Below are 21,005 nucleotides of genomic sequence, written 5' to 3' on the forward strand. Positions count from 1 at the left end.
TTTTTTTTGGTTTGCTCCTTCTTTGGTTTAATTAGCCAGGCGGTTGGGGAGCTGCGGGAGAGTCCAAAGGCACTGATCAGTCCCCAGGGCAACTCAGTGAGTGTCCCCTCCTGACTCAGAGGCTTTGCTGCTCTTCCTGCTCCTCTCCTTCTTCCCTGACTGCGTCCCCCACCCTCTGCAGCTCCAGTTCTTCATGCCTGTCAGCAGACACTGGCTGTCCAGCCACACCGCCCCAGCCTTGCTCTCACCCCTATTGCCCCTCACCCCAGCCCTCACCCTCCTCGGACCCACACCAGTGACTCTGTGGCTGCTGGTGACGCAATATCTGCAGCTGCACGTAATGCAACATCCATGGGCTGCGCACTCGGAGCAACCGAGTGCGTTGTGGGCACAACCGCGGCACAGGGACACCGAGAGCGAGGATGAACTCACACTGGTGTGAGGTGGAAGTGGACAAGGAGCAGCTGGACGCCATCCTCCCAGATGACGTGTCCTTGGTTGGCCATAGCTTGGCCCGTGTGAGCCAACGGCTGGCTCCAAGCGGACAGACCAGAGGAACATCTGGGGATGTTACGGCTGCACCTTGGTGACACTGAGCCCTGGAAAACCACATCACAAGGTGAAGCAGAGGAGCTCCTGTAAGGCAGGTCCCAGTGCTCGGGGCCCAGCACCACCTAAGAGTGTGCAAGGATTGAGCAAAATGGGTGGTGCCATCCCGTACTTCCAGCACTGGACCCTAGCACCAGCCCAGGATGGGCCATCTAGTCACTGGGGACACCGAGCCAGGGCTGGAGCCAGGTGCCACCTGAACAGAGGCTGGTGGGGAGCAGGTCACACTGCGCATCAGGGGCTAAGCCCCAGTATGGCTGTCTGGGCTAAATCCGTGTCACCTTATGGATCCTGCCGAACCAGGCTGCTGGTTCCCCCAGCGTCGTTCCGTGACAGCCAGGATGAGCCGGCAGCAGCATCAAGAGACAACCATCGCCAGCTGCGGGAAACCTCCCCGCAGTGCCCATCTGCTTGTTAGGGACAGAAGGAGCAGCTGCTTGTTTCATTGCCATCAGAGCATCTCACAGGGGAGATCAGCCCCACAAACACATTCCTGGTGCTCCTCAGGCCTCTGCTAAGCAACTCTGACCTGGAGAGCCGATTATACAGCAGTTCTGCATCTCAAGGTCCTACCTGAATGCAACAGATCCTGAGAGCAGCAAAGGAGACAGGGTGGTACCAGGAGGAGCTGGGTAGATGGGGCAAAGACAGAGATGGGCCAGGGAGCAGCTGAGGTTGGAGGGGAAGCCCCAGCTACCAAGAGATGTTTTGTCAGAGTCAACATCAACAAAGGTCTGTAAAACTCGGTAACAGGAGACCAGTCCTCTGGGCCTGGGCTCCAAAGCAACATTCGATGTCTCACAGAAGTGAGGGGCAGTTCCACCATTCTCAACACCCTCATGGTGGCAGCCAAACACAAGTGATGCCAAGGTGTCTTTGGTGCTGGGAGTTCCCTGTGACAGTGACATTTAACACGCTGATCCAAGGACTACTGAACTACTCATGCTTGCTGGGGGTCTGGGGACAGTGTTTCACGCCAAAGCTGGGGTTCAGTGACACCCGACCCCCCCTTCACAACCAGCAGCAGCCGTGCACACTCCTGTCCCCATGCCTAGCTGTCCCAACACCCCTACTTCGATATTTAGGGAACAGATCTGAAATACAAAAACCCAACGCATTTCTATTCGAAAATACACACATCGGTTCTCTCTGGCTCAGAGCGCAGCCCCATAAAACCCTGCCAGTGCACTGAAGGAGTGAAGTGCTCAGAGAAGTAAGAGGACAGATGGAAAGAGATTAGCTTTGCTGCTGAAGCCAGGGTGTTGTTACAAGCGTGGCCTCAGGCAGGGCAGGGCAGGCGAGACAGCAGCTGTAGTGCTTCAGGCTGGTAGCGGTCTGGGGTGTATGAGGATATCTACAGCAACCAACCAACCTCCAGATAATTCCCATTCTCCAGGCAGTTTTAAGTACAAATGCTTTCCAGGGAAAAAGAATTATATAAATAAAACTAATCCTTCCATGCATTTTTATTTTAAAATAAAATAACCAGCATATCAAACAGTGCCTGCAGGTCCGGATACTTTAAGACTAACACTAACAGCTGAGTGAACTGAAAAAACGATGCGGCACGAAAGGATCTTTTGAAGAAATATGATGCTATACAACACAGCAGCGTGCTTAATTACAGACCCTTCCTCTCATAGCACCGGACCTGTGTAACCTTCTGCCTACCACTCTGTACAGAAATAAAGAAGGGGAAAAGCCCGATGACCGTCGCTACGAGTCCAGACCTCCCCCGTGAGCCAGGCACATCCCCGGCCGGGGTGAGGGCAGCGATCCGGAGCCCGCTCCCTCGCCGTCAGTTCACCCGGCAGGCTCGGATCATGAGCAGCTGGAGGAGGATGAAGACAGGCGACATGATGAGCCCGTACCAGAGCTCCCGGGTGTGCTCCACCAGCTTCTGGCACAGCAGCATCTCGAAGACGAACTTGAGGCTGAGGATGGTGAGGATCCAGAAGAGCCGCAGCACGGCCAGGCGCTTCTCACCGTCCTGGAAGAGCCGCACCGAGACGATGGTGGTGAAGTAGGTGCTGAGGCCGTCGGCGGCGAAGAAGGGGACGAAGACGACCCACCAGGAGAGCGCCGAGGCCTCGCCGTCCACCTTCAGGACGAGGAGCACCGAGAAGGCCAGCAGGGCCAGGCCATGCAGGAAGATCTCGAAGGTGGCAAAGCCCAACCACTGCACCAACTCCCGCAGGGAGAACAGCATCGTCCCGACGACCGCGGGGACATGGGCGCTGCCTGGGGCGGGGGGGGGGGGGGGGGACGACACCCCCGACCCCGGCGCCTCAGCCGCGCCCGGCCAGGCCTCGGCAGGGCCCCTCGGCGGCGCAGACTGATGACGTAGGGAGGGTGTCGCCAGCTGGTGACGTAAGCGGAAGCGGCGGGGCGGGGACGGTGCATGGTGGGGGCACGGTGAGTGCACGGTGGGTCTGGCGGCGGGGCCGGAGGCGGGGGTCGGGGGCTCGGGGCCGGGGCTTTGCCCCGGCCCCGAGCCCCCGACCCCCGCCTCCGGCCCCCGGCCCCTCTTGGCCCCCGCTTGCAGAGGGCGGGTGCACCCGGAGAGGCCCCAAGCCGGGCTGGGGGCGTCCTGCCCCTCCTTCCCCGGGGGCTGTGAGGGGAGCGAGGCCTTGCACAGGGACCGACGGTCCTGATGCGTGTCCCAGAGTGCTCCCGCTGGGAAAAAAAACCTCTTTTTCCTCAGGGTAAGGGGGAAATCCCCTGATGCCGCAGCCCCTCTCCGCAGGAATTGGTCCCTAACGAGGCCAGTAGTGTTACCTCCTTAGGATTTTTTTTAGTTATTCTGGAAGCAGCGCACTCTGCCCACAGGGACACCGGCAGTTTGCAGCTAGGGCATTCATCTGGGTTGGATTCCCTGCAGGCTGCGATTGCTGGTAATACACTGGGCCCTTGCTGCTTGAGAGAGTGCGGTTGAGAGCAGCGTGTGTGTCTGGTCGCACTTTTCTCTGCCACTGAGCTCTCGAGCTTTTCCCCCGGCCCCCTCGGGTGGGGTTTCGCAGGGCAGAGAGGTATGTTAAAACTAGAAATAGGGAAGAGCTGATCCCAGGGATGTGCTGAGCCTGCAGTGGTGAGGACAGTTAAAGTGACCCCAAATGTGGATTGCTGTCCTTGGATTTCAGATTCCCAAGCCAGCCCCCTTCCTTTGCCCTGACAGCAGGTACAAGGAGCGCAGCAGAGTCACTGCTGCTTCTGTGGATGGGGACACTGCAGCGAAGGGGGTGTCACTCCCACAGCACTGCCCAAGAGTGGAAAGAGAGCTCGGGAGCCTTGAATCCTGCTGCTGTCTCCAAACTATTTGACCATCCCTGTGCCTGCTGTTTGCAGTCTCAACCCCACAAATGTCACGTGAACCTAGAGCCACCGCACTCCTTTAAAGCCTGGGTGTGCGTTGGTGTGACTCCCAGCCCAGAGCAGGTCCGGCTCTGCCTCCCCTCATCTCCCCTCACCTTCTGATGATTTCTCTGGTTTTGTCTCTTGCAGATGGTGGAACGGAAACTCCTTGTTCTTTTTTAGCCAAACTGGGACGGCTCAAGACACAGCCGAGAGAATCGGCAGGGAAGCCAAGCGACGGCACTTCCAGTGCAAAGTGGAGGCGCTAGACAGCTATGATGTGGTGAGTGGTGACGCACAGGAAGTGCTCCAGGCACTTCTGGTCTTGCTCCATCTCCACCAACCCCATTTCTGGCACTCGGGCATGTTCCACCCTTGCTGTGACCTGCTGTATTTCACCAGACCCTGGCTCTGTGCCCTTCCTGAGGGCAGCTTGTGCTTAACTCAGCTGAAAACGTGTGAAAACTGAGCAATGACTCTTGGGATGGAGTTTGTGTTAGATGACAAGATGCTCAGCTGTACCCTGCAAGGCGAGGAGCACCAAGGAGCCGATCCTGCAGGCAGCGTGTGAGCAGATGCTGCTGCAGTGCTGGTAGAGGAGGTCGTGCCACGTGGGGCTGTGGGTTTTATTCCGAGTGTGGTCTGTCCGTGGGCTCGATGTGATGTTAGCAGCCGTGTCAGGACAGCCGGGATGTGTTTGTAGGCTGCTGACCTGAATGTGCCTTTCCATGTTTGTGCCTGCAGGCCAACCTCATTAATGAGCTATTGGTGGTGTTTGTGTGTGCAACCACTGGCCAGGGTGATCCACCTGACAACATGAAGGTAGGACGTGCTCCTGTCCAGGTTGCTTTTATATTCCTGGTCCAGTGACTGGATTTCTCTCTTGAAGCAGCTAGAGCGATGGTTGTTTTTGGAGTGCAGAGCTTTGGGAGCAGCACCAGTCACGTCTCGTGTTACTAATGGGACACGGTCAGGGAGCTGGTGAGGTTTCAGCAGCTTAACAGCTGAGAGGGGCCCCACCATTGTAAGAGCCACGGCTTTGTGGAGGGCTCACAGACCATCGTCCTCCTGGCAGGTAGCAGTGCTGGCTACTTTTAGGGATCACCTCTGCAGAAGGCCATGCTCCCCACTCTGTTGGGACTCAGCGGAGGGCAGGAGGGACCCGGTGGGTGGGTGAGCGGGGAGCTAGGGGCAGGCAGGCAGGGAAGGCTTCCTTGGCAGCAGTGTGACTCCCCGGCTGTGTCCTTCATAGATGTTCTGGCGGTTTCTGTTCCGGAAGAACCTGCCGCCCGGTTCCCTCTGCCAGCTGGACTACGCTGTGCTGGGCCTTGGCGACTCTTCCTATCCCAAGTAAGCAGCTCTGCGGCTCCTTGCCTGCCTGTGACAGCTGCTCCTCACATCTCTGGCTGCAGGCGACACCAGAGTGGCTGGAGAACAAAGTGGGTAAGGGGAGACAGAGCCTGACTCTGACTCTCGAGCAGCAGCTCAGATAAAATGTAATTCCCACCAGCCTTAAAAATCTTTGCCCTACCAGCCCGTGTCCCTCCTAACCCCTAGGAATTGGGCTTCTGCCCATTGCTTTCCTCCTGGCCTTCTCAAGCAGATGCTTTGCTGCAGTGTGTCAGACATCATTTTTCAGTCAGTTATTACAGCCATGCAGTTCTTGATCTGAATTGCAGGAAAGCCTGTGCCACCGCAATTTCAGTGGACCAAGCCAACAGGAGACATGAAACACAGAGTTTCAGGTGGCAGCCAGCTCTGTTGGTCCCAGTTCTCTCCCAAAAGATTGTTCCCATGTGCCCAAAAGAGCTGTAGTGGGAGGGATGGGAGTGTGTGCCTGAGCTCCACGGGGCAGTGAGGGGCTAGAGGGAAGTAAGTGTTTCTCTGCCCAGGGCACGAGCTGCCCTGAAGGGAAGCTGGACCTCCCCACGTCCCTTCTGGGAAGCTTGGCACAGCCAGTGTGGCCCAGCAAGTGGCAGCCAGCTGCTTCTCCAAGCTGCCCCAAGATGGAGGCATGGGCTAGGCAGGGCATGGGACCACACCGTGTGTGCTGGCTCTGGCTGGACCTGCCTCTGTGCTGTTCCAGCATAGCCCTGGCAGCGTGTGCTGGCTCATGTAGCCAGTGCCTGCTGTCCTGCTGGAGGAGCCCTGCCCTCTGCAGCTGCAGTTATTCTCTCCTCAGGTTTAATTTTGTTGCGAAGAAGCTGCACAAACGGGTGCTGCAGCTTGGGGGCAACCCTCTGCTGCCGGTGGCGTTGGGAGACGACCAGCATGACTTGGGGTAAGAGCCCAGGGTGGGGGTGGCGGGGGGGGGAGCCCTGGGGGACACTACAATTTTGTCTTCGGGCTGAGGGCAGGGCTGAGTATGCTTTACCTCAGCCTTGGGCACAGCAGTACGCTGCTCCCAGCTGGGGTCTGCTCCTGTGCCCCAGACATGGCCAGCAGCCTCTGGCTGCTCTCTGTGAACATGCTGGTCTCTGCTCATAACTATCCTGTGCCAGGACCTGGGTCACTTGCTTCTCCAGGGTGAGATGACCCCTAGCATGTGCCAGGGTCTCCTGGCTCTGCCCCAGCCCTGTTCAGACCAGGGGACGGCTGTGTCACACACTCGTGTACCTGCAGGCATTACAGCAGCCTGAGCTGCGCTGCTGTTCTCGCACGGGGCAGAGGCTGTGAGTGGCTCAGGGGGTCGGTGACTGCTGCCAGTTGTGCTCAGGGGCTTGGTGGTTCTGTTCAGGTATCAGTGGTTTGGCCCCAGAGAGTGAGTGGGTGCTTGAAGTGAGACATGTTTCCAGACCCAAAGCTGGAAGGGAACGGCATAGAGTGACTCTGTGCAGTGTCATCTGAGTGCTGGGGTAGCAGTGCTTCAGCATGGAGGGATGCTGCAGCCTGAATTTCCTGCTTGCAGGCCAGACGCAGTGGTCGATCCGTGGCTCCTCGCCTTATGGGACAAGATCCTCGCCTTGTATCCTCTCACTCCTGGCCTTGAGATCATCAGTCCAGATGTACGGTGAGTGCAGAGGGTAGGCAGGGACTGCTGGAGTTGGCTGGTGTGCAATGCCATGTTTCCATGGCTGTTCTCCAGGCTGGAGATATGCCCTGCTTTGACCAGGAAGCCTCCCCACACAGCTTCTGGTGTCCCAAGTATCCCTTGGGCTTTGGCCACAGGTGGCCCATCTCTCTCTGGATGGGGCATTCCCTTGTCCCCTGGGTGAGTGTATGTCAGCTGCCCCAGCAGAGTTCTGTCCCTCTTGCTGTCCTGATGTGTGTCTGCCCTTGGCAGACCTGCCGAGCATGTGTGGCCAGCCAGCCTCCCTCTGCCTGCTCTGGAGCCTTTGGGATCTCCTTCTCCTGGCAATCTGCATTGCATTCCCTTACCACAGGCCAGCTCCAGGGGACAGGGACGATGGGTGGTGGATACAATGGGAGACTTCAGGCCTCTCCCTGCCTCTAGCCTCTAGCAGCAGAGCTGTGGCATGGAGGTAACCAGACTGCATTGCTCTCTTCCCCACAGCCTGCCCCCCAAATACACCCTGCACTACCTGGCTGAGGACTCCCCACACCCTGATGGTGGCCTGCTCCAGCCAACAGCACCCAGGGCTGTTCCCTGTGAGCTGCATCCCTTCGCTGCCCAGGTGGTGTCCAATCAGCGGGTCACAGCAGAATCCCATTTCCAGGATGTTCGGCTCATTGAGTTCGACGTCACAGGCTCAGGGATCACGTGAGCATTTTCCTGACTCCCCCAAGCTTTGCTGTGCAGGATCGGGTGTCCTCCCCTTCTTCAGTAATATCTGAGGCTTCAGCCTTGTGGACATGGTCCCTGCTGTGCTGTCCCCCTCCATGACAAAGTCAGGGGCATATGGCAGTGTGGGTCCTGCCTGTGGACCAGCTCTCTTTGCCTTGTCAGGTCAGAGAGCACAATGTTAGTGATACTGGAAATTTGGCTGAGTTGTGGCCTCTCCCCTGGTGCGGGTGCTGGTCGGGCTGGTGGTGCTGTGCCCACAGGCCTGCCCCATGGCTGCCCTCAGCAGGTCCCATTGCATCCGCAGGTTCAGTGCAGGGGATGTGGTGATGATCCAGCCCCAGAACTGCCCTGAAGATGTGCAGCAGTTCTGCCAGCTCCTGCGCCTGGATCCAGACAGACGCTTTGTGCTGAAGCCCCCAGAGCCCGGTAGGTCCTGCCCGCTGCTCCTTTCCCTCCCTGCTGGGATGGGGCAGCCCCCTGAACTCTGGTCCAACCTGGAGCTCTGCTTTTCCTTTGCTTTAGGCACAGTAAATAGAGAGTTGGGAGTAGCTGATGGATACAGGACCTCTGCCTGTCTCACAGCATGGGGGCTTTCCTTCCCTCCCAGAGCTCTTGTGCGTGTGGATCCCATGTTAGGGTCAGTGCAACTCATGGGAGGGACCCAGCAGTGTCCAGGCTGCACCCATGCCTTGTGTCTTTGCAGCCCCCAGCACAGAGCATGAAGGATCCTGCAGCCTCCCAGCCCAAGACCCCAGTCGGGTTGTTCACACTGCTGCCCCATCCTGGGGAGCGCCAGAGCTGCTGCAGTAGGCAGGCAGTGCTGGGGCAGCAGGCAGGCAGTGCTTGAGCATCCTGCCCTGGTGCTGGCCCTGAGCTCTCCCCGCTGCCTTGCCTTGCAGGCACATCCCTCCCTGCCCTGTTGCCACAGCCCTGCACCATCCGGCACCTGGTCACCCACTACCTGGACATTTCCTGCGTACCACGGCGCTCCTTCTTCGAGCTCTTGTCCTACTTCTCTACGAACGAGCTGGAGCGGGAGAAGCTGCAGGAGTTCAGCTCTGCACAGGGCCAGGAAGAGCTGTACAGCTACTGCAACCGGCCCCGCAGGACCACTCTCGAGGTAAGGCTGGGGGAGCATGGCAAACCTGCTCTGTGAGGGCTGTGCCGTGGCATAGAGCACCCAGGCAGATGATCAGCCATAATTTGTTGGCTGGGGAATTTAATCTACTTCACCTGCTTTCTAACTGTCCTTGGATTTCCACTGGTGGTTAAGACCTGCTCCAAATCCTTCTGGGCTCTGTGGTGGGCCCTGTGCTGCAGCCTGGGGGTGGAGGGGAAGACAGTAGGACAGGGTGGGTGGTGCTCAGAGGTACCTGGCATGGTGCCTTCAGTCGAGGGCAGCATGGCACAGCAGTGTGGGACAGCCTCTGATGCCCTGAGAAGCAGGCAGGCTGCCTTCTGGGGTGTACCAGGTCTCACCCCACCTTGGCTTTGCAGACCCTCTGGGATTTCCCTCACACCACTTGTGCCATTCCACCTGAATACCTGCTGGACCTCATCCCTCGCATCAGACCCCGCGCCTTCTCCATCGCCTCCTCCATGCTGGTAAGAGCTCAGCCCTTTTTGGCCTCGTGTCAGGTTCTGAGCTGAGTGTCTGGCAGGGCCAGGGCTGACCATTGGTGCCGTGCATGCCATGGATGTTCAGGCTGTACCCCCAGTCCCTCTGAGCACCCACAGCCCACTTGAACCCCCACTCTGCTGTGAGCATGTGGCAGGTCAACGTGCTGGATGTTAACCCCAGGGCTGTGCCAGCTTCCATATTAGGGCGCTTGCCCTCCTGCAGCCCTGCAAGTGCTGGAACCGGCCCAGTGCAATGTCCTTGTCGCGGGGAGCAGTGGGAGGTGGTGCCACGGAGGCTGGGAGCATCTCTGGGTGGTGTGGCTGTGGGAAGGGGGAGTGCTGCTTCCCGCTGCTGCCGAGAGGTGGCAGACGTCAGCCCATGCACGGGTGGCATTTGTCCTCCATGGGGACCTCTGGGGTTGGACAGGCTCTGTCACCGTTGCAGAGCTGTGCAGAGCATTCCCACAGCAGTGCTTCTCTGGGAAAACCCCATTCCCTGTTGGAAAGGCTTTGGGCAAGAGTATGCTCCATTCTGTGTCTGAGTGGCTGTTTCAGGCTAGGATGAGTGTTGCAGATGCCCTGGCAGGAGCTGGGCACAGGCTCTGTCCCTGGAGATGGCACTGGGCTCTTCCTGCAGAGCTGTGCTGGGTGTCTTCTCATTTCTCATGGCTCCTGTCTGGACACAGGCTCACCCTGACCGGATCCAGATCCTTATGGCAGTAGTGTGGTACAAGACACGGCTCAGCAAACCCCGCCGTGGTCTCTGCTCTACCTGGTTGGCTTCTCTCAACCCAGAGCAAGGTAATTGCTTGGACCCTGTGAGAACCCTGTGTGCTTGCCACAGCACACAGCTGATCCCATGGGACCGTGGTGGAGCTGTGTGCATGCTGGCCATGCACTGGAGCTGCTTGGACCCTGGGTGGAGCACCGCCACCACGGGGAACTGGAGCACACTGGCTTGGCAGGACAGGCTGAACTTGCAGTAGCCATCCTTCCTTGCTGCTCCCATCCTCTTCAGAGCATGGCGTGCTCCTCCAGCTTGCCCTGAGCACCCTGAGCTCCTGGTTTTCTCCCAGCTGCTCGAACATCCTGCTCCCAGCGCTAGCGTGCCCTGCTGTCCCACAGTGGGCTGCTGCTGGTGTCCTGGAGCTGGTAGTGCTCTGACTGCTGGACACCTCCAGCCCCATAGCACTAGCTCTGGGAAGGATGGTCCTTCCTTTGAGCATATCCATCCTGCCCTACGAAGCCTGTGTGTGCTGCTCGTCTGCTCTAATCACAAAACCCCTCCAGCTGGGTCCCCAAGCAAATCTGACAAGCTCATGGGGCCTCCCTGCTGCAGGACTCCCTGCTCTATATGACTCCAGGGCAAGATTGGGTCTTCTCAGAGCATCTAGATGGGGATCTTCCCCCCCCTCCTCTGGCTCCCAGAGGAGGCAAGTTTGGCCCTCCCTTACTCAACAGCCAGGTTGAGTCTCTGCTCGCCTCCATCGCTGTCTTCCCTGGCACCAGCTGTGTAAGGAGAAGGCTGTCCAACAGCCCTTGTGCTGTGGGGCTCTTGCCTTGCTCTGGCGTTCACTCAGGTGCTTGCAGAGACAGTGCTGAGACAGCTGCAGCACTTTCCATACACAGATAGTGTGCCCGTGGCACCCGGGTTGCCTTGGTGCCAGGGTGGTGGTAAGCCAGGTGCCGTCCATATGTTTGGAGCATCCTGGAAGAGCAGGATGCCCAGCATCACCCTGTCACAGGTGCAGTGGTGGTGGGGTGATGCTAGTCCGTCTGTTCTGCAGGTGATGTCCGGGTGCCTCTTTGGGTGAAGAAAGGAGGAATGAAGTTCCCAGCTGACCCTGACACACCCGTGATCATGATTGGCCCTGGCACAGGGGTGGCACCTTTCCGAGCAGCGATACAGGAGCGGGTGGCACAAGGACGTAGAGGTGAGGGATGGTCCTGGGAGGGACTTGGGTTGCCCCTTGCTGTAGGCAGGTCTGTGTTCAGCATATGGGAAGGCGGGACTGGGGGCTCCTGAGGGTTTGGACAGGCCTAGGCTTTGCTGTGTTTGAGTGGGAGCAGGCTGGGTTCTGGGGCAGGTGAGGACCAGAGCCTGGTGTGTGCAACCTGTGTGGTTATTCACAGGCTGTGCTGCAAGGCTGCTCCTCGGGTCAGGGCTGGGCTTTGCAGAGGCTCTTTCTTGGCTCTCTGTGAGTGGACATGGGTTGTTGAACTCGTCTTCTGCTGCACAAGAAGTAGTGCCTCTGCCCTTGTCCCATCCTTATTCCCCCGGCTCAGCTGTGGGTCTCAGCAGGAAGCTGAGGCTGGTGGAGGGGAGCAGGCAGCCCTGGGGCAGCTCTTCTTGCCCTACCTGCCCCCCGCTTCCTGCTTTCCCAGCACACAGGGGCCTCTGGTTGCCACAAGGCACCTGGCTTAATGGTCACACAGTTCCTGAGTCCTCCCAGCTCTTCCAGGCCAGAGCTGTCAGCCACTGTCAGCCAGGCCTGGCAAAGAGGTGAGAGCCCTGGGGCTCTGCTGCAGGTCCCATGGGCACCAATGGTTCCTAGCGTTCACAGGGCATTTGGTCCACCCATCACGGCCCTTCTGGTCTGCTCTCTGCAGGGAACTGCTTGTTCTTCGGCTGCCGCCAGAAATCCAAGGACTTCTATTGCCAGGCGGAATGGGAAGAGCTGGTGACGAAGGGCTTCCTGACGCTCTTCACTGCCTTCTCCAGGGACCAGGTTAGTTCCCAGAGGAGGAGGGTGGATACAGAAGCATCTCAGGCAGCACTGATGGGAGTCTGCCAGTGTTTTACTGGCCCCTGTACCTGTTGACATGGCCTGTGAAGGGCCTGGTGGGGTGGCACAGTGGTCACCTCGTTCCCCTGCACCACCTGGGTGCTGGCTGGGGTGTCCACCAGCAGCGCAGTGCTGCCCAGCCTGGACACGTCTAGCTGAGTTGAGCTAGAAAGGTTGCTGGGACAGGGCTGGCGAGTGCCAGAGCAGATAAGGCATTAGCCAGCTTTGTTTGGCTGGACCACGTGAGTGATAATAGGCTCACAGGCCTCTTGGGGGTGGTCACCAGGCAATAACCTTTCTTGGTTGAGTGCCACCCTCCCCACTGTGTCCCTCTGATTGCTGGCTGAAGCTGAGGAGCTTGGCCTCTGTGCCAGCTCTCCCCGAGCCTCAACTGTGTAGGAGAAAGCTCCCTGGAGGTACGAGCACCCCCACAATTCAGCCCCTCACTTTGCTCCCTTATTTCCCAGGCAGTGTCTTTGGTGGGCAGCTCTCAGCTCCTCTCTGGGCTACAGGGCTTTTTATGTTGCTGGAGAGGCTCCGTGAGCTGGGACTCTGTTTCACTGCCTTGCCCTGTCCTTTGATGGCACTGAAAGCTCAGCCTGCCTTTGAAACAGAGAGATCTGATAAAAAGGGTCAGTGAGAATGGGTATTTCTAGGTAGCTCAGCTGTACCAGTCCTTTTCTCCTGGCTGTGTGCATGCATTGACATGAAGCTGGTATCTTTTATCCAGTCACTTGTAAGGCACGAGTTGAATGCCTCTGTGAAGGCTTTCCAAGTCTTTGATGAACAGGAGCAGCACTGCAGAGGTTTTTTGGATGACCAACCTGCTTTTTTTCTGATGGCTCACACAGTGAAGGGGGGATCTGCTGCTCCCCAAATCTGGAGAGTGGTTCCTCCTGCCCTCGCAGACTCTGGAGGGACACGACTCATATCAGAGTGTGCCTCCCGGCCTCCCTGCTTTGCCTGCTTTGTGGGGCAAAGCAGTTTGTCATGAGGGTCTTCTGCCACCAAGTCCTTGCAGTGGCACACAGGGAGGCACGTGAGAGCGCAGCCAGGTAAGGTGTGCCACATTGGGCCATTGTACCTGTGGCTCTAGGAGATGCCATAGCCGTTAACTTGTCAAAAAGTTTGTTTTCAAAGAGTTTGGCAGGAGCTGGGATGCTCCATAGCTAAGCAGGATTTCCCTCTTCTCTCCGTAAGGTCCCCTTTGCAGTGACCTCCTGTCACATCCCGTCTGCCCCATGGTGCAGACTGATTGATCCCAGCCTAATGCGGCTGTCGCTAATTCTCAGCAGGATGCCCTGGGGTTTAGCTGAGACGTTGTGACCTGAGTTTGTCACTGGGGTGCTCTGGTTTCTAGGTAGCTGCAGGTCCTTAAATGACCTGCTCGGAGCCCCAGCCTCATCAGCAGAGCCTCTGTCTGCACTTAGCTGATTAATGTTAATGATGCTGAAGCTGAGCTACCAGCTGGCTGTGTTGGTGCTTGTGACGGGCTTGCTTACCTCCTGCATCACTGGCGGCCAGGTCGGAGCAGTGGGGCTGGGCCCGGGGGTGATCTGACTCTCTCTCCAGTGCAATGCAACCAGTGGAGCCGCGTGGGACCTGCTGACTGCGTGGTGACCAACTCTTGTGACAGCCGGGGCTGGTGGCTGCTCGGGGTTGTTCCCACGCACGCCTCCAAAGTGCAGCACGCAGGGAGCCTGAAACGCAGCAAGAGTCTTGCTGCCCTTGGGGCTGGATGGGAGGGAGGAGGATGATGTGGGGTGGAGGCTGCGCCCGTGGCTCATCTCACCACTGTGCAGAGCCCGGCGTGGTGGGACATGCAGCAGAGGGCCTGGCCTCCATCACAGTGTCACCTTTGTCACGGAGGAGCCGTCTGGGCCAGCAGTGAATTCAGGCACGTTGGCAATGGTGTTCCTCTTGGGCAGAAGCCAGGGCTGTAGGCAGTTGCTTGGAAGCGTGAAGTCTTCTGGATTAACCCTTTGGGAACTCCCCTCGGTTGGCTATAGTGTGCCAAAAGCCAGTCGTATCCAGTCTCTGAGCACAGCGGAGGGGCAGAGAGTGGGACCAAGGCCATCCCTTCAAGCTTTCTGCCCTTCTGAACTCTTTCAGGCCTCCAGCAGGTGACAGGGCTGGGACTGGCAGCCAGAGGTGCGGGGAAGGGTCTCAGCCCTGCGGCAGCCCTGGCACAGCGGGGCCAGTGAGCCTCCTCTGCCCATGCTGGGAGAGGAGAGGGCAGGAGAAGAGCGCTTGCAGGGACTCCCCAGCTCATGGCCCTGGCTGTTCACCAGAGCTGGAGCAGGCAGGGGGCAGCTAGAGGATTTGGGGGGGGCTACTTGGGGCATGTTTCCCACCGAAGCTCCTGCTGCTGCACTCACCTCCCACCAACCCATCTCAGCGCACTGACATGAGGTGTGGGGATCCCCTTCCCTTTGTGATAGTTGATCCAACTACTTGTCCCAGAGCCCCCAGCTCTGGGGGGCTGCACAGCCCCAGGCTCTTGCAAACAGCCCCTAAGAACAGTCCCCAGGGGCCGGGAGGCCTGCTGGAGCTGGGTCTGGGGCTGCTACCAGGGCTGGTGGGCTCAGTGCTGTGTTTCCCTGCAGGAGGAGAAGGTTTATGTTCAGCACCGCATCCGGGAGAACCGAAGGCTGGTGTGGGAGCTGTTGAGCAGCGGGAGCGCTCATGTCTACCTGGCTGGGTGAGTGAGAGGTCTCCACGGAGGGGTTGGGGGAGCAGGGCTGCAAGTTGCTGCTTCTCCACCTCCCTGGAGGCTTTCCCTCAACTCAGCCTCCAGAGTGAGCACACCCCCCACCCCAGCAGGTCTCTGGGGGCTGCAGTGACTGCTGCAGAGGCTTTAGCTTGTTCCTCCTCTCCGTATGTCCTGCTCTGCAAGCCCTGGGCTGAGAGGGCCATTTCTCACCTACCCTGTGCTCCAGTTAGGAGGGGCAGAGCTGGTACCATGGTAAAGCTGCTCCAGCCGACCCTGAGTGCCTGTCCCTCCAACTGCCAGCACCCGTGACTGGTGTCACCTGCCGGGGGCTGCCTGGCCTCTGACCCATGGCAAATCCATACATGGGAGAGCCCCGGCTTCTCTTTAGACCCATCTTCTCCAGCGGGCCTCGGTGAAACCAGAGAAGAAGGCTTGTGCAGTTCCTGTGGCTGCTCGGATGGGTAGGAGGCTTTTAAAACACAATGTACCAGAGCTCCACCAGTGCTGGGGCTTGTGTGCAACAGCTTTTGGGACCCTTGGCACATCCTGGCCAGCTCTTTGCACCCGAAACTGCCTTCCCGGGGCAGGGACGAGCCGCATTGCACTGCAGCCTGCTTCCTTTGACAGCGCAGTCATTCACCAGGTCATTACCTTGGGCTGACTGGAAATCTCAAAACAGTTGGCCAGAAAGTGGGGTCTGGCCTTTGGAGGCAGAGCATCTGCAGCTCCATTCCTGGCTCTGTGGCTGTTTTCCTGGGCAAAGCCCTTAACCTGCCTGCCCTTGTCGCTGCCTGTATGGCAGGGAGGAGGCTGCTCACCTGCTGCCCGGGGCAAGGGTTGTGAAATGCTTTGGGCTCCTTGAGCTGGCGAGAGGCTGGCGATGGTGTTTGTCGTGCACCCTGTGACCTGGAAAGTGCTGTGCAAACCTGTGCCTTGCTGTCGACATGAGCAGCAATTGCAGGAAGCTCTTTCCTGCCTGTCCCGCATGAGAGCAGGAACTTCCCCTGTGCCTCGCAGGGTGAGACTGGCCTCGCTGCATTCCTGGGAGAAGGAGATTTTTGTTTACTGCCCAGGAAGCAGAGGCCAGGCCACCCACCGCTCTGCCATGCATGGCTGCACCAGCGCTGCTGCCTGGTCTGGCATGCCTTGCTGCATTGCGGGGCTTCCTGGGGCCCATACCCCAAACCAGTCATTCCTACCTGTGAATCTGGGGTTTGGGTTTGGTTTCCTCCATCAAGGTGCACTTGGGACTTGGGGTTGTGCCTCTGTCCACAGCCCAAAAGCTGAGACCGTTCGGCAGCTGTTGGGTGATCACTGGGCATAGGGTCTTGATGGCTCTGTCCTCTCCTTGTTCTGTCCTCTTTGCTACTTCCTGGTGCTGATGGAGACACCCTGGGGGCTGCCAAAAAGGATCAGTGTCTTGGAAAGAGCAAGGCTTGCACAGCTTTCTCCATTGCAGGATTTTGGGCTGGCCAAGAGGATGGTGTTTCGGACATGGGGGTTGCTCCAAGACCCATCTTGCTGGGGTCTTCCGCCCTGGCACAGGGTGGCCCTCAGCCCCGATCAGGCAGGTGGGATCTGAGAGCCTCGTCCTCCTTCTACGAGTAGCAACTCTCCTGTTTGCAGTGGGCACTTTCCCACCCGTCCTGAACAGCCCACACCACGTGTAAAGATGCCCGGATCACAGTGCCCCTCCCTGGCGTGCAGCCTCTGACCTACCAGTGGGGTGCGAAACAGGAAGGTGCAGATGGGCTAGCCTGAAAATGGCCTTTTTTTCCTCTAAAAATAGTATTCACAGTTTCAGCCACACTAGGAGAAAGATGGGGAAAGTGAGTCCTGGGCTGTGTCCCTGAGCAGCAGCCGTGGGCCATGTAGCACAGTGTGTCTGCCCTCCTGGGCCCTTGCTGGCTGGGGCAGGGTCTGGGGAGCCAGGGCTGCATCTTCTCTCTGGTTGTGCCGAGCTTATCTTGCTCAGGGGCAAAAGGGTTGAAAATGTCTCTCCTTTTCTGCAAAAAATAGATATTTGACAGGTTTTCCATCACAAGCCCAGCTGCATTATCTTGCACTTGCATATCAGTGCCTGACTCAGAAACAATAAGACTCTTCCAAAAAAAGAAGACCTCCTTTCTGTGTATTTTGGGATGTTAATCAGCTTCAAACACAAGTCAGAACTCTGCCTTGTTCTTGGGAAACAGCAAGGACATTGCCAGATGCTCATGCCAATTGGAGCAGCCTGGGAAATTTTTTATTAAATGTTTTTTTGTCGCACAGTCAGTTCATCAAATGAAACTCTCTCCAGGAAAAAGTCTGAATTTCTTATTTCCCGTAAGAAATAATTGTGCTTGGAAGTGTTGAATCCTGTTTGGGTATTTTCTATGCAGGAGCTCGTGTTTCCTTCACCATTTCTCTTATTTTGAGGTTTGAACTGGTGTTGGTTACAAATATCGCCATCAAAACAATTATTTCAGGTTTCTTGAAAGGAGGCAGTGGATGGACGGAAGCGGCTGCTCCTTCACAGCAGTCGCCTTACCCAGCTCAGGATCAGACATGTTTTCCATCGAATGTTTCCCCTGAGATGAAAGGACAGTTTCCTGCCCTCCTGCCGAGAAATTATGACTTGTGCATATTCCCCGTGTCCCTCTAATGAGGGTGAGGGGAAATGGAGGAATACAGGGACTGGAGTTAAGGCTACCAAGCTGTCATGCTCCTTCGCCAGGGACTGGGTACCAAGGCCACATCTTTGCCTGCAAATGCTAGCGCTGAAAAGTCCTCTGTAGATAACGGCACTGCTCTCTAGGGAGTGGTACGAGCTGCCTCTAGAAGCCTGTCATTTATTCAGTGCCAGGCAGCCCGTGTTGCAGGGTGAGGCAGGTTCCCACTGCCCTGGTGCAGCGGCAGCCAGCGCAGTGTGCCGGGGGCAGTGGGTTTGGCCGCAGGGACTGCTGCCCTGCTGGTGGGCTGCCTTGCCAGAGCATTGGGGCTGCAGATATGCCCCCGGTTTTCCTGCTCGCCCTCCATCGCACCACCTACTCTCTCTTCCAGGAATGCCAAGCAGATGCCAGCGGCGGTGGCTGAAGCCCTGCAGTCGGTGTTGCAGCTGGAAGGTGGCCTGTCACCCTCTGAAGCAGAGGAGCATTTAGCAGCCCTGGAACGGTCCCAGCGCTTCCAGTCTGAAACCTGGTCGTAAGCCTGGCTCCCTGCCTCCCCCTTCCCCCTGAACTCTGCCTGAATAAAAGAGCCAGCAAAATGATCCGCCTCTGGCATCATCCTTGGGCTGAGATTATCCCAGCCAGGGCAGGGGCCTGGCAGAGGGGGTGGATTTACCCAACCGGCCCTTCCCTGATGGCAGCAGGGCCACAGCAGGCAGGGGGAACCCATCTCCCGGGGTGTGGGTTTGGCACGGGTAAAGCCTGGCTCCCCGTGCCCACACCCTGCCGGAGCGGAAGCGGCAAGCGGTGGGATGCTGCTGGCAGGCTCCTGCATGCGACCGAGCTGCTGTCCTGCGTGCTCCAGCTCCCGGGGTCCCTGTGCTGGGTGAGCAGCACCCATGGGCATTGCTAGAGCTACGGCGTTGGCAGCGGCCGTTGCTTGTGGTAGGACCGAGAGGAAGTGAGCTGTTGCATGGGAGTCTCTCCACCCTGGCATTAGTCAGCGGCAGCAGCACTTGCTGCAGAAGGCTGCCTTGACAGACCTGTTCCCCCTGTCTCCAGGGGCTGAGGCCAACAGGAATGGGCACAGGAGGAAGCTTCCATTCCTCTGTCTCCGCTGTCAGTTTGTCTTCCTGAGCCTGCTTGATGCAGAGGTCTGAGCTCTGCAAGTGCCAGTTCCCATTGAATTATTCCCTGAGTGCCTGCTCTGCTGGACCCGTCCTCCACCCCATCCTGGGAGCTGCTTCCACCTGGGGCCAGGCGAGCTGGCAGCCTCCAGCCCTTTCCCTGGCAGCCTCAGGGCTGTGTGCCCCCCTGGCCCTGCCCGTGCCTCAGTGGGGCCAGTGTCGCCACCTTCCTCCCCCAGTTCAGTGAACTCGGTGCCACCATGTAAATAGCAATTAGGGCCCAGGGCATGAATCAGCCAGGGACAGTCCCTGGGAAGCTGGCTGGGACAGGAAGGGACAGCGGTGCCACACCACGCTCGTGACCCAGCCACCCTCCCACTTGCAGATCGTGGGGTCCTGCATGGGCAAGTAGCGCCCCAAGGCATTGTTTGAGCTACTGCACCATGGAAACAGGGTGCTTTTCGGGTCTCCACCCCGCTCCTTTGCCAGCGCTGCCTTGCTGCAAGGAGCTGTTGCACTTGCAGACCCAAGCTGGGCTGGGTGTCCCCATGCCTCGGGGACAGCCAGGGGGCCAGTGTGGAGCTGCTGCTTAACAGTCATCACACTGGTGACACCGTCCCCTTGCATGGGGCAGTATCCAGGCTGTGCTCTTCCTTCCAGGCCCTGAAAGCTTTCGGGGCACAGCAAAGAGAGGTGGCCCAGCGCAGGGACCAAGCCAGGGCACAGGGATGAGCTGGGTGGCTGGACTGGGGCAGCGCAGGGCCCATGTTGCCGTGCCCCACAGGCAGTGGTGTGGGGAGCGCTGGCCACAGAGGTGGCTCCATTTTTGCTGGGTGAGGAGAAGAGGCGGCCGTGGGCCCAGCTCCTCCCCAGCTCCCGCGGGAGCTGATTGGCGCAGGCATGGCTGCCTGCCCCGGGCTGCCTGCATTTGAGCCGCTTCCAGAAGCTGACAAACCAGACTGGTTAGAGCCAGGCTCGGCCCCAGCCCTGCCTGGCCCACGGCAGGCAGCAGCTGCCTGCACGGGTGTCTGCCACACCTGCACCCCTTGCTGGCACAGCGGGAGCGCCTGGCAGCACCCAGCTCGTAGCCCTCTCCTTCGGACTGTGGTGGGTCAGTACTGCATCGGCGCTGGGGAGGAGGAGGAGGAAGAGGAGGAGGAAGTGGCTGTTGGATGCTTACAGCGATGCCCTTCTTGGGGTGGCCTATCGGTGAGGGTGATGGGGATGCACTGCGCTTCGGGGGCTCCTGACCCATCGGTCTGGGAGGGCACCCCAAACTGTGCCGGAGGGATGATGGGACTCTGTGCGGACGCCGCTGCCTTTAAACCCTTCTGGCAGCCGTGCTGAAGGCCACCTACCCTGGAGCAGCACCCACATCCCACACCCAGCCCCAAGGGGACTCGGGGGGTGGCGGGTGAGGGGGGCAGCTGTGGAGCTGTCGCCTCCATGGAGCTGGCAGTGAGCGAGGAGGCAGAGTCTGGCCCGCAGCCGGTGCAGGCAGCCGGTGGGGAAGGCTGTGCCAGGCAGCTGGGTGAGAGCGAGACCGTGGGGTTGGGGGGCCCTGGGGAGCCACTCCAGCTCTGCAGAGAGGTGTCCACCGCTGCCTGGGGACGCTGGAACCTGCCGCCGGCAGAGAACGCAACGGAGCCGCTCCTGCCTGGGCGTGATGAGCCACCTGCCCATGGTGCCTCCCTGCCTGCGGGGCAGGACCCTCCTGCTGCTGCTGTCAGCAGCCCCATCCTGCCCTGCGGGGAGAGCCCAGTGCTGCGGCGGGGGTCACCCAGCCTGGAAAGCCCCTCCAGCTCCATCCTGAGCCTCTCTGGTGAGGAAGAGGAGATATCGAGTGACGAGGTGGCAGCAGCAGCAGAGCCATGCCACATGCTGGCGGGCAGCGAGGACGAGTGCCCCATCTGCACGGAGCCCTACGACGACCAGCGGCACAAACCGGCCCTGCTCAACTGCAACCACGGGCTGTGCCGCGCCTGCCTGCGCGCCATCATGGACACGGCCGCCGGCAGCGAGTTCGGCCGTGTGCGCTGCCCCATCTGCCGCCAGAAGACGCCTATGCTGGAATGGGAGATCTGCAAGCTGCAAGAGGAGCTGCTCCTGCTGCATGCCCAGCCTGGCTCCCCTGGTGCAGTGGCCACCCCCCGGCCCCCCACCCTGCCACCCCGGCGCCCGGGCCTCGCGGGCGCCCTTGAGCATCGCTTCCAGGTGCGCTTCCACACCAGCCGCATGTTTGGGTGCCTGCCGTGCATCCGCTACCCGCTCTGCCTCATCCGCGGCCTGGGGCGGCTGGAGCATCGCTGCCGCTGCTGCTACCTCCTGGTGCTGGCGCTGCTGCTGGCGGCTGAGATGCTCAGCCTGCTCCTCATCTTCCTCCCTATCGTTCTGATGGTGCTGCTT

General features: G+C 59.0%; 2 protein-coding genes across 2 annotated transcripts; one reads left to right on the plus strand and one right to left on the minus strand.

The window, feature by feature from the left end:
* Window positions 1-2,051: 2,051 nt before the first annotated feature.
* On the minus strand, window positions 2,052-2,860 carry TMEM203 (transmembrane protein 203). Its single transcript, XM_059828936.1, has one exon. It carries the CDS (start codon window positions 2,816-2,818, stop codon window positions 2,408-2,410), a length of 411 nt encoding a protein of 136 aa, XP_059684919.1. The 5' UTR covers window positions 2,819-2,860; the 3' UTR covers window positions 2,052-2,407.
* Window positions 2,861-3,283: 423 nt separating this feature from the next.
* NDOR1 (NADPH dependent diflavin oxidoreductase 1) lies at window positions 3,284-18,074 on the plus strand. The gene is given in 16 exon segments (XM_059828780.1): window positions 3,284-3,314; window positions 4,111-4,139; window positions 4,141-4,243; window positions 4,705-4,782; window positions 5,213-5,310; window positions 6,143-6,241; window positions 6,869-6,970; window positions 7,475-7,681; window positions 8,010-8,131; window positions 8,605-8,825; window positions 9,203-9,310; window positions 10,012-10,126; window positions 11,113-11,259; window positions 11,936-12,054; window positions 14,718-14,812; window positions 17,867-18,074. Coding segments are annotated over 15 exon segments (1,788 nt in total). The 5' UTR covers window positions 3,284-3,314; the 3' UTR covers window positions 18,012-18,074.
* The last annotated feature ends 2,931 nt before the right edge of the window (window positions 18,075-21,005 follow it).

This window comes from Gavia stellata, chromosome 24 (assembly GCF_030936135.1).
Source record: "Gavia stellata isolate bGavSte3 chromosome 24, bGavSte3.hap2, whole genome shotgun sequence".
Lineage (NCBI taxonomy): Eukaryota > Metazoa > Chordata > Aves > Gaviiformes > Gaviidae > Gavia > Gavia stellata.

Coding starts and splice junctions, on each gene's coding strand:
- TMEM203 (XM_059828936.1), bottom strand. CDS start 2,818: ATGCTGTTCTCCCTGCGGGAGTTGGTGCAGTGGTTGGGCTTTGCCACC.